The sequence below is a fragment of the Aulonocara stuartgranti genome, assembly GCF_965226115.1.
Source record: "Aulonocara stuartgranti genome assembly, chromosome: 17".
Classification (NCBI taxonomy): Eukaryota; Metazoa; Chordata; class Actinopteri; order Cichliformes; family Cichlidae; genus Aulonocara; species Aulonocara stuartgranti.
Window position 1 is genome coordinate 31,295,877 of NC_138953.1, and position 12,639 is coordinate 31,308,515.

General features: G+C 39.8%; 1 protein-coding gene across 6 annotated transcripts in view; it reads right to left on the reverse strand.

The window, feature by feature from the left end:
• The window catches only part of LOC309692021 (tyrosine-protein phosphatase non-receptor type 12-like), a 55,277-nt gene that overhangs the window by 14,115 nt on the left and 28,523 nt on the right, over positions 1-12,639 (reverse strand). For all 6 annotated transcript variants that reach the window (XM_082510139.1, XM_082510142.1, XM_082510143.1 and 3 more), the window contains 8 exons: positions 11,456-11,494; positions 11,086-11,157; positions 10,894-10,953; positions 9,927-10,069; positions 9,083-9,149; positions 8,920-8,997; positions 7,122-7,220; positions 4,398-4,483 (listed from right to left, as the gene is read on the reverse strand). In XM_082510139.1, the coding sequence (XP_082366265.1) occupies positions 4,398-4,483; positions 7,122-7,220; positions 8,920-8,997; positions 9,083-9,149; positions 9,927-10,069; positions 10,894-10,953; positions 11,086-11,157; positions 11,456-11,494 (644 nt within the window). The remainder of the gene's footprint in view (positions 1-4,397; positions 4,484-7,121; positions 7,221-8,919; positions 8,998-9,082; positions 9,150-9,926; positions 10,070-10,893; positions 10,954-11,085; positions 11,158-11,455; positions 11,495-12,639) is intronic.

Consider the following 12,639-nt stretch of genomic DNA (forward strand, 5'->3'; position numbering starts at 1 on the left):
AATCGATACTGTGTAGTATCGTGATATTTTGTTTGCTAATAATGTATCGATACAGGGACAGCAGAAATCGATATTTTGTTACAAAAAAAAGTTTGTGGAATGGAACATGCTCTGACTTCAGAGCATTTTGATCCTTTTTCTGAGCAAGAACCCTGACATTCCTTCACTGTCCAAATGTGTTTAACTTTTTTTTTTTGGCAGCAATAAACATGACAGTTTACTTATTTTAATTTAAGACATGTTTTATTTTAATTAAGTTTAAAACTTTTTTATTTAATGTAAAATTATATTTTGTTTTAATTTACTTTCAAATTCTTCAGTTGCTGAAGGGGCTGCATAGTTTTCATAAATTTCAAAGTTCAGAATAGCTATAATTGTACCAGATGGTTGCATTCAGTTAAGTTGGACTAGACTGTAATACAAACCGTTCAGTTTGTCAACAATAAAACTGACTGAAATGAGAGACTGAGTGTGAGACTTTGATATTAGATAAAATGAATATTGATAAAGTTTACCTTTATGGACAGAATCTGAAGATCGCAAAATATTTAAAAAAAAAATTGCAATAATATCGTATCGTGCGTTAAGTATTGTGATAATATCGTATCGTGGGATGTATGGTGATTCCCACCTCTAGTAGGTAGCTCCCTTTTCGCCTGCTAAACAACCGCTTCCCCATTGTGTCCTTTAAAGATGTCCTATAGTGACTGGCACCGACACATGAGCAGCAGATCCAGTCGTGCAGGGTGTAAAGTGGGAGGGTCAATGGATCAGACTTGTTTTTCCAGCACATCCCAGGGATGCTTGATCAGAATGAGATCTGGGGAATTTGAAGGCCATTTCAACACCCTGAACTCTTTGTCATGGATCTCAAACATTCCTGCTGAAGACTAAGGATTGTATGTAGCATGTTTGCAAGTTTAGGTAGGTGTAACAGTCACATCAGTGCCACAGCTGCTTCCACTGGCTTGTGTTCTTTCTATTATCTTTTGCCATCTTTCCCCCAACATGCACCTAGCCACAGAGACAAGGTAAAAGCGGAAGTCTGATGTGTTTTAGCAACCAGCAGTAGAGTTTTCAGAACTTTGGTTTAGACTCCCTTCAGGTCTTGTGGCATCATTGAGTCATGCTCAGTTCTCCTGTTTTGGTAAGTACTAATCATTGCTTACTGGGAACACATGACATAATGTGTTGGAGATGCTCTAATCTAGTTGTCTTGTCACTACCTTGACAAAGTCACTCACTTTAGTTTCCAAGTTCAGCACATCAACTTCAAGAACTCTTCACTTGTTGGTTAATAGTGATTATCGTGGCCAGTGTTGGGAAGGTTACTTTTAAAATGTATTCCATTACAGATTACATGCCCCAAAATGTATTCTGTAACGTATTCCGTTTCTACTTTGGCAGCTTCTTACTCGATGAGAGTAACGTATTCTGAATACTTTGGATTACTTAATATATTATCATGCTGTTTACAACTACGTGAATGTACTATTGCTGTGATTTATTACCGTTACCGAACCATAGTAAAGGGACCTCTGGCTAATACGTGGGGTTCGTGTCGGGCTCGTAGCCGAAAAAAAGCTTTACTTTGTTGTCTGGGTCAACTTTTCTTGCAAGAGACAGAGAGAGGCGTTGAAAGGCTGCTCCAACGGAACTTATTGTTTCGGAGGAAAACACAAACACAGCGTACAGTCTTAATAGCTTACTTACACCTGGGCTCGTCAGGCACTCTTCTTGGCTGCAGTGGTTATTATTATATTTACATGCTTCCAGCTCCTGTTTTTGCTCGATGACAACTCGTACTTTTCCTTTTTCTCCCTCCCTCGCTCACAGACACATAACGGGTATGACAGTCCATTCTCCCTGCAGCACGGACTACACTGCCTATGATGCTACATTCTTTAGAGCATTCTTTAGAACATCTGCGGTACATGTATTCCGTTACTCCCCAACACTGATCGTGGCTCATAGGTGCACACACAAGATTATTCGCTAATGCATACATTTCTCCTGTAAACCTTAAAATCCTTCATTTTTCACTCATAAATCAATCCACAGACACGCAAAAACAAGTTTGGAGCAGCAGGTGGTTGCGGCTTTGGTGGTCACAGCCAGAGCTCTGTGCCTGCCTCACCTTCCTCAGCAGAAAATAGAAGGTAGAGGATGCTTTGTAAAATTAAAAGCAATTAGAGGAGTCACTATACAGCATCACCCATCTTTTGTTCCACTGGGACAACTAAACATTATATCATACACATTTTTAACATACTATTGCTCACATTTTACTACCTCAAAAACACAGATGTCAGTTTTGTTACGTCATAGGTTACATCACCAAGATGCTACTGACACATTTTAGCCAGAAGCCCAGAAGTATTGAGGTTTTAAACCCATCCCTAATGGCAGAGCATGAGTAAAAGCCATGACTCCCTCGAGTTCCTGCAGCATCTCCCCTCCACCCTTCTCTCTCTCCCTCTCTCACAACCAAAGATTCTTCTACACATTTACACCACTGCAGGACCCACTGGGAGTGTGGCCGGCAGAGTGTGGTTTATGTCTGTAAAAATAGCTCTCGCCATCAATAGAACACTCTCAGGCTTAAACTAGGCCTTGACATCATTTCTTTATAAACACAGGGATGATGCAGAGAAAGAAAGGAACATACTGATAAGAAAGAGAGAGGGAGACAGCATACACTCCTCACAGGGTGTCCTGCTTCAAGGAAGTGTTTCTACTTTGGCAGCTTCTGCAAGTTCCCATTTGTATGTTTTACTAAGAACAGGAAAGAAACCGTCCAGTAAACAGATAACTTGTAGGTACACACTAAGATTAGAATGAGCTAAAAATGTCTGCTCTCTCATAAAACTGCCTTGTGCAGGAGACGAATTAAAGAAAATGAGAAATTTAGTGCAGTAAAAAGGATACATTGGCTCTTAAAAAAATGTAATAACCCCAAATGAGTACTTTCCTCGAGGTGCAGCTCAATCTGCATAATGTCTAGAGGGGCTTTGGTGGATCCTTTTTCATGTGCTTTAGCTCAGGTATTTTGTTAGGCTGTCTAGAGGATACTCTGCAGGCATAGCAGCTCTTCTTTGGGCTTGTTCTGTGCCCTTCAAATGGCATATTTTCTTTATCTAAAATCATCCTGTAGTAGATCTGCTTTAATGTTTACTTACAGTCATAGTTCTGCTCCATCACCCCTAAAGAAAACTTAACTTGGGAAATTATGTCACTATCAGTGAGAGAGCAGATGTCCATAAACATCATCAAGATTCACTTTGATGATATCTCCACTATGCATCAGGCTTGAATACGCCTATTTAATGACATGGTAACACAGATGGAGACCAGTTCATTTATGCTGGGGGACTTTAACATATCCCTACTGATTACTGGAGAAGGGAAATTCCTTCTCTCCAACCCTACCCATTCTAAGGAGACATGGGTAGCCACTGTGTGGTGCCCAGGGATTAATTCCAGCTGTAAGCCAGTGCGCTTCAATCAAGGACACTGTGACAGGAGAATTATCCTAGCATGTCATTTCTTTAGAAAGAGAGAGAGCACTAAATCATCTTCACATGCATTAAGGCTTACGTACCTACTAACTGATGCATGATTTGAGAACCCACTTCAGCTTTATGCAAATTATGTGTTCACAAAGACAACCCTTTGAGGTTTGATTTTTATCATCTTTAGCAAAATATTTGTGTGTTTTGAAAAAGATAGCTCAACCAGTTCCTCGGTGTAATAAAATGCCTGATAAATTGTTGATATCATTAGCCTATGGGTAGGTACACTTTCATAAATCTGTATTTATGAATGCGGCAGATAAAGTGTGTGTATGTGTTTGAAATAAATTCCCTGCATTTGCATAAAGGACTGTTTGTTCTCAAAGAGAAGGAGATGAAAAATGTAACAGTTCTACTTTAACTAGCCTTGGGTTGTGGTGTGTTCAATGCCATGTCGTGTTGCAGAGCATTGCAAAGTGTTGCAAAATGATCTATAAATACAGCTCCTCCTCCAGTAGGAGCAGCAGCCAAACAGAAGTTAACTTTGGTAAAGTGGAGGCTGTTTGTAACTTTGGGCTGATGGGGAGCTACACTGTAACAAAATACTGGGATATTATTTCTTTTTTTTCTTTTTTTCTTTTTAAATATGTTTTCTGTGTGTTTTGTGTGTTCACAGTGTTCTCCAACAAGCCACCTCTCGCCTGGCGTGAACGCCTGTGTGGGCTTGTTAACTAATCTGTGTTGAGGACGAGGTAAAGCAGGTGAAAACTAAAACGCAGAGTCGACCAGTTGCAAACATCCTTAATGAAAAACAGGCCGGAATGATTTAACGATATAAGGAGATAAACTGAAAAAAAAAAAAAAAATGTCAGACAAATGTCCTACCTGCGAATGCGGGGAGGTTTTGGAGGTGGAGTGTCCCATGTATCATCCGATAATTGGTTGCTTGCTTTGTCAGGACTGCTTTCATCCTGGACACACACACAAGAGTAACAAAATAGTTGGACACGACATTTGTGAAAAGTGGAAAATAAGGGAAACCCTCTTATTTTCCCTTCCTGTCATATTTAGATGCTGGAAAGCAACTACAATCATCCCTACTTTTAGTTAATCAATATATTTAATTTTTTTGTATACCTGTTTGCATATTTACATGAAAGATGAAGCTTATTTTTCATCAAGGCCTCTGGACTAACCCTCTTTCTTCTCACCTAAATGTTCCTGAAGCAGAGGTAACAAGTTGCTACAAAGTTGCTTCACCAAACGATGAAAGACTTATTCTGAAAGAAGCCCTCCCCCAAACAACAATTTTTCTCTCTCTTCCTCTCAGCTCTCATCTTTCCTCTTCTCCCCTGTGACTCATTAGTTTGACTCCCTCCCCACTCTGATAATGAGAAGATGACAGGCCAACTTCAGTTGTCAAACTCATGACATAGGGGCAAACCGGGCCATTTGAACGCTCTAGTCTGCCGAGGAACTAAATTCTGATCTAAGAAAAGAGGGCAGGAACACAGCTTCTTTAGCTCCGTATGTCCACGTATGTTGTGAGAACCGATCTAGTGGGACGGTTTCCTGTGAACAAAGGCGGGCGTGAGCGTGCGGAGAAACATGTGGGATGCGTGTATGTGGAGGCTTATTGTTCCCAATGCCACGGAGATCACCTATGTGGGTGTTTTAGTCACCAACAATGGCTGACTGGACATGAGTCAATGCATGTATGGACTGAGTCAGTACAGCACAGCAATACTGATGTGCTGTTTGTGCGTGCAGCGTTCTTCTTGGACTTGCAACTAAGTGAGATAACAACAGGGTCACGATCAGCAGCTACAGACTTGTGCTGCAGTTTATGTCACGCTTGGTACAAACCACACCTTATCCTTAAATGATTAATAGCATAAATTTTAAAACAAGGGAAGTAGTGATACAGTTTGTCCACATTTTAGAGCCGCTCAAAGATATATTGAGCTCCACTTTACAAAGTATGTCAGCAGATTCTTTTCTAATGTCAAAAACAGTTGTGTCCGTCTGTGTGACCGTGTCTTGCGAGGGTCGCCCTTTCCCAACGGATGTGTTTTTCTATTCTCAGACTCAGAGTGCATTATGGGAGAGAAGTGATGTCACCAAAGCTTCCTAAGCAGGAAGTGAGCTTCTGGATTACTGCCAGCACACTGTCTCATCAGCTCTGTATCCTCCCCTCCCCCCACACCTCCCACAGTCTTAAGATTTGCCAGTCTTAAAAGCTCTCTCATTGATTCCCATTTCCACCATGTCTATGTTTTCACAGGTCAGGTGGAGCACTCATTTCTTGATGTTACCTCACCTGATGCTGCTTTGCATCATTTTAATTTCTCTTTAGGATTAAAAGGCTGTGAAATGGCACCACCTCAACACAGCTAGCACCTAAAGCTTCCCATCTTCTTCAGGCAGAAACGTTTGACACAGAAACTGGTTGCCTTACTTCAGAGGCCACTGGTGTAAAATGCTGATGGGTATTTGTATAGCATGTTGCATATGCTGCACTTAAACTTGCATTTGTGAGCTTGTTTCTCTTAAAAAGCAACTGAAGCAAACATGCCTCAGAAAGAGGCAGCAGATTTATGGTCTGGTATTTTATCTGCTCACAATACATTTATTATTACTTGCAATTATTCTTCACTTACAGTAACAGCAGTTTCTGTTTATATCACTTAATGTGCTCTACTGATTTCAGCCTCTTACAGTGAAGCTTGTGCAGTCCTTCTATGGTCTAGCTGTCTAAATATAGAGCAGCTTGTAGTCTCTTTAAGGCTGCTTGATGGGATGACAGGAAGAATCTATAGTTAAATGATAATTTGTGTTCCAAAACGAGATTAGAGCATGAATATTTAAAAACACAAAGTTTTGGTGTCTTTCAAGTTTGGGAAATAATATTTGTCCCTCTTTTTTTGTGTTGTTTTGTTCTTTAGGCTGGGTATATGCTGTGCACTGTCCTAAATGAAAGGTCATTGTGAAAAAAACTGGTGGCATCGGGTCATATCAAAGTGTCCATATCTATGAGCCATCCATTCCCAGTTGTAGCAGCCCTATTCAAACTTGAGGACGAAACACAGAAGAAGAAATTCTCATACAGTCTACATACATCAAGCTTTAGTTTCAGTTTATTAGACCTACGTTGTACAGTGTCATTTGCAACAAACTTTGATCATATGAGAAAAATTTTTTTGGCCATGGGAGGAGGACCAGAGACAATTCAGGACACTTTGTATAGAGCGCTTGTGTATTTGGGGGCAATAGAGGATAATGTAAAGCAATTTAAAATGAGGTCAGTGGTAAGTGACAGAGCAAAGCGCTTCCAGTTGTTTTTAAATAGCTGAAATTGTCTGCAGTCCTCAGAGTACTCTGTACAGAGATATCTCTCGTTTTAAGCACAATCACAATGACTCTTCTTTTTCTGTCTGTAAACAAAAGTTTTCTTTAGACCTCTCCACACCATCTTCTCCCCTGTGACTAATTATCTGTATTTTTTTCCCCTCCACTCCCAGTAAGTTACTCAGCGACATCCTGTCTTGCTTTAACACTACAGAGCATGCACAGTGTGTGTGTGTGTGTGTGTGTGTGTGTGTGTCATACCATGCCATCATGGATCTGTGTGCTGGTGGGACTCTCCAGCTGCTGTAGCTGTTTCTCAAACAGTTGAGCGATGGCTCTATGAACCAGCTCATACTGCTCCTATAGATAGAAAGAAAACAGACACATGATGAGGCAGGAGGGAGAGAAAAAAAAACTGGTGCATGAAGAAAGAGATAAGGGTTAAATGCACAAGATGTGAGAGGAAAGAGAGAAGTAGAGGAGGGGGAAAAAACAAGTTTCAGCAAATCAATATCAAATCAAATATACTTTCCACTCTATCAAAAACAGATTTCATTAGTTACAAGCTTCCTACAGGATGGCGGTCTGAGACTTTGAACTCAAACCTGTGTCAGCGTTTGGCAAATCAATTCTGTAATTCAATTAACCGAGCTCATTTTCACTCCTGGGAGAGAAAAAGAAACAGCTCGGACTAAAGGTACAAATTTGACCCTATGTCAAAGTGCAAAATGCCTCCTGGCGAAAATCACACATTAACTACAGGAAGTAAACATGAAAACACACCCATGTTAAAAATTGTGGCAAAACAACCTCAACCAGTTACACGCAGCGATGGGAACGCGAGACAATGAAAGAACCTTTTCAACCAGGTATGTAGCAAAACGAGATGAGAATGAAGGGGCGACCTTTAGCAGGAAATAAGCTTATTATTACAGCTGTGCATTCGAACATTATACCCTTAAAAGAACAGAAGGTTAACAATATCTCTTTTCCAAATCTTGCAGAAATACAGTTTAACACTTCAGTTATATGATAACGTGCCTTTTTTTTTTTTTTAATTACAATGAAGGAAATGAAAATCTACTTGGCAGCCATTACCACACATACATTACAGCCAGGCGATCAAGGTTCACATCAACATTAAACAAACTTTATCCTGCAGACACAGAACAAACTGTGTGGTGTCTGTCTGATTGAACCCATGTGACAAAGGAGCAGAAGACTGTCCAAAGAATTCCCACTGAGGGAGTGTTCGTGCTGATTTTAATTACCTCCTGCCTGCGGCACTCTACCTAAGTGCCACTTCTCATCTAAACCGAACAGATTATTTCCCACGACCGAGTATTAGGGCCACATTAAGAAAAATATTTAAAAATTGTGTGCATTTTGAGAAAAAAGTCAAAATGTGGAGATTACAGTTGCCAATGCCACGGCTCACATACATTCTACAAAACGCCTTGTGTAGACGAGTCAGTGAAACTAACTGATCAGCTGTCCTATCGCCTCTTGTGATTCCACTAGTATCCTTTCACCTGCCCATTTCATTTTGGACAAATCTGGCCAAGTCCTCCAACTTTGTGTTTGCTTTTTTTTTTCTTCAGTGTTCTTTTACTTATCACACCACTGTGTTTATGTGCTAAAAGAGAAATTACTTCCTTTTAAATGAAACCAAGTACGATCTCGCTAACTCAGCGACACAAGGCATTTTGTAGAGGGTATAGCAGCCGTGGCAGTTTGTCTTGAAACACCTGTAATCTCCATATTTTGACTTTATTTTCAAAATGTAAATGTTTTTCTTTAAGTGGCTCTAATACTCCTACATAATTTCCAGTAACGAGAACACATCTAATACAGAAAAACCCTATATATAAAAAGGGTGTTATATATGACGACGTCTCAAGTTCGTGACCTCAGGGCCATGGTTGTGCGTGGCAGCAGTAAAGCTTCTGAGGACTGATTAGCATTTCTGTGCTGGTATGGAACAAGTAAATAAATGATCGCTCTGCATAAACATCCGTTTCATTAATTTACATCTGTAATGAAAGCTAAGGCAACAAACCTTGGTTTGAACAGCCGAGTGTCGCTGTGTCCTCATCTCTTGGATCAACCGGAATACATTAAAATCTTCTGGAATTTTCTTTACAACGTTAAAAGAGAATTAAAAGAAATGTTAAAATCGATCTAATGTGTACATTTGCACAGGTAAGTGTGTGTTGACATACCCCGGCTTTGAGGAGGTTCCATGTGTAGTCAATAGCACAGATAGCTCCTGTCCTCCCACAGCCTGCACTGTGATTAGTGGAAACACACACATATACACAAATAAGCTTTTGTTGTATCGGTGCACTAGATAACTAGATTTCTATTACTGAGAAGCATCTGCTCTTTTTGTATGTTGTTTGCATGTGTGTAATAACACCTCATCCAGACAGGAAGGAGACAGGAGCCTCACAGAAGCACACACACACACACACACACACACACACACCAAAAAAAAAAAAAAAAAAAAAAAAAAAAAAAAAAATCATAAAAAGTGATCTCACGCTGTCAGCAAGCATTCTGCTACTATAAAGAGTACCGTTTCTCCACACAAACAGCGCACATCAACCCACACAAAGCATCTTAACAGATGCAGAGATGCAGCTTTAAGTCCTGCTGTGTAACAGAGGAACCAGGAAATGTCCTCAGGCTGCTCATTATAGCTCATTACACACACATGGAGACGAGTGTGTGCATTGTGTGTACACCCATGCATGTGCGCAGCAGAAAGCTAGAAACTGTGGGCTTGTAATTATTCTGCTTTTGTTTACACTCAAGTTGATAACTTTACCATTTAAGCTTCTTACTGTACTATACTGATAATATTTACATTTGTAGCCTAGAACTTTCTGTCAAGTCTCCAGCTTCAGTAAATTGGGTAAAACCTGCTTTGTTTAAGGCAATTAAGCATTTTACATGAATCCATTTTTAGAAATTTCATATATTTCACATATTAGCTGAATTTCACCAAAACAACAAAAACATTAAAACTCAATTTCAGCTAAGAGTAGATGCATGCATAACTACCTGCAGTGTACACATATTGGGACATCATTGTTCTCTTGGTATTCTCTCATCAGCCCAATCATATCCAAAATGGAATCAAATGATGAGGGGACGTCATGATCTGGCCAGTTCATATAATGGAACTGCGTTATCCTACGGGATTCCTGCAGGAAAACAAACGTTGATAACTGAGTGGAGAGTCAGATGAAAGCTGGTTCAGTGGTGAAGGAGTGAAACTATGATATGCCATGAACAATGTTGCCAAACTGAATCTTTAAAAAAAAAAAACAACTTTATTGACACACAGTTTAAGTATAATCCCACCCCATGGACCTCCAACTTGTACACAAAGGAAATCGTTTTTCACACTAACCCAAACAGCTCTCTCCAGATGCATCTGTAGTCTGCAGTATTCAAGCCTGAAGACGGTGCATCAGATCTGGAGCATGACCAGTTGTTTTATTTTTGTTTGGATGTTTAAAAAAAAAAAAAAAAAAAAAAAAAAAAAAAAAAATCCCTCACACACACAAAAAAACCCCTAAACAAACAAATAGAAAAAAAACAAGAGTGCAGCGTGACTGTCTGACTGTCTATGCAGACCTGTCAGGATATTGCACTGCAACAGCCTGAGACGTCTGAAGGATGTTTGTGGTCATTCAGCACAAACGGGAATTTTTTAATGCACCAATCGTCCTGCGTGCAACATTTGGCTCCTGGTCAAATGGCTCCTTTTTCCTCAAACTCAAATTTAAAGGTTGGCGTTTAGATGCATGCAAGCAGTTGAAGGGGGACTTTGGGTTTATGGCTGCAAAAAGAAAGCCTAATTGTATTTGTTGGAAAACATGTGGATATGAAGTTTATTTGTAGGCAATCTTGTCGCTATTGTGATAGGCTGTAGCGTTATCTGAAAGTTAACACTTACTTTAGACTGGTTTCTTGATAAACTACATTAGGTATTAATGAAGAGGTCTCGAGAGAAAGCACTTACATTTTCATACTGTGCTGTCAAAGTCCTGATGAAGTAGTCTGTTCTGGCCTGCTCCGATTCCTAGAAAACAAAAACATGTGAGAAAAGAGGCAGTCCCAAAACGCAGACCTGCTACGTGCACTCGTCTCACACTCACACACACACACACACACACACACACAGAGCTGTATCATCACAGATTTGTCTACTTACATAGGAGATTCTGAAAGGGCCAAAGCTCATAGGCTGCTCCCCCTGCATCGGGAAATACCGCTCACACTTTTTCTAACCAGAGAAGAAAAGTTAGCTTTGGCTGAGAACAAAATACGAGACAGACACCACAGCTTCCTGTGAACACACACTTTCAGATTCAAAATAAACAATTAATGTGACATGTAGAACATAGATGGTGACAAATATAAGTGACTAATTATGTGCTTACTATAGCCATACGTGCAAGCAATATAGAGCTCAAAATAAGTGATCAGTGTGAATTCACATCGTCTCTTTCCACAAACATTTTTTTTATTAGAAAAAAGAAAAGCAGTTGTGATTTTACATGTGCAAAAATGTGCACACTTACTCTTCCCATCTCAAACTCTCGACAAGCCATCACAATAACCTGCAAAGACACAAAAAGGAAGGATTACAATATAAACATTTAAGCTCTCAAAACTAAAAACGCAGATTTTTATTCATTCCTGCGTGCTTAGATTTAAAAGAGTTAGAGAAACTAAGCAGAGCATCCTTCACGTTTGATCGCACATTTCCATGCAGCGGCATTTCAGGTCATTCCCTTTGATCCTACAGGAGTAATTATCAAAGCTGCAGACTCATCCCTCTTCATAGCACTAGTTAAACCTAATCATAGCCCTCCTCCCTCTTCTCATCTTTGTCCATCTGGTTACAGCATAAGCACTCTCCATCTGCCTCTTAATTCCTGACGACACAATTAAATATTTATTTTGAGTATCTTCATTATTACAGTCTTACTTCGTACACTTAATTTATTTAACCGCCACTAATGTCAACATTTTTTCTCCAATTTGTGTGATGACGCAAACCTTTTGTTCTTCCAAATCTGCACTCTTGGAAAGAGTAAGCGCTCATTTAAAAGAAAACAAATAAACAAAAAAAGGAGAATTACATTTTACATTTAAAAAAAGAAAAAAAAAAAGTCTTCTGTTAGCTGCGGCTAGTTCTTGCAGCATTTTGCAAAAACACATTAGGTAATAAACCCTCTCTTCCTCTTCAGCCACCCTGCTAACAAAAGATCCCCCGGCAGCACAGCAGTTTTTATGCTTTTTGTGGCTAGCTTGCCAAATACTTGCACTGTTAAGGTGCCATTTCCAGCTCTTGCAGCACCACCTCTCCCTTGCTATTGTGCTCTTCTAGTGGTCACTCGCAGTACTGCAACAAAACAGTCAACGCAACACCCCGAAGCGTTTTTCCCCCCCTCATAGAGCTCGATTACTAAAAAGACATCTTTAAACTATTGAACTGAACTGCTTTACCATTCCCGTTATAGAATATAACCTAACCTTAACCTTATATATTGTAACCCTTACAGAGCCTAGAAAGGTTTGTTTCGAGCAAGCTGACTTGCTCAGAGACTAGTATAGCATCATAATCGACAGTACTATTTACTGATTTAAGAATCCAACATTCTGATATATCAGCTGATATTTTGTATTTATGTGTGACGTGTAGTTATTTTTTTGCTTGTTTATGCTCTGCTCAGACAACTTCGCCCTCTGGTGGACAAAC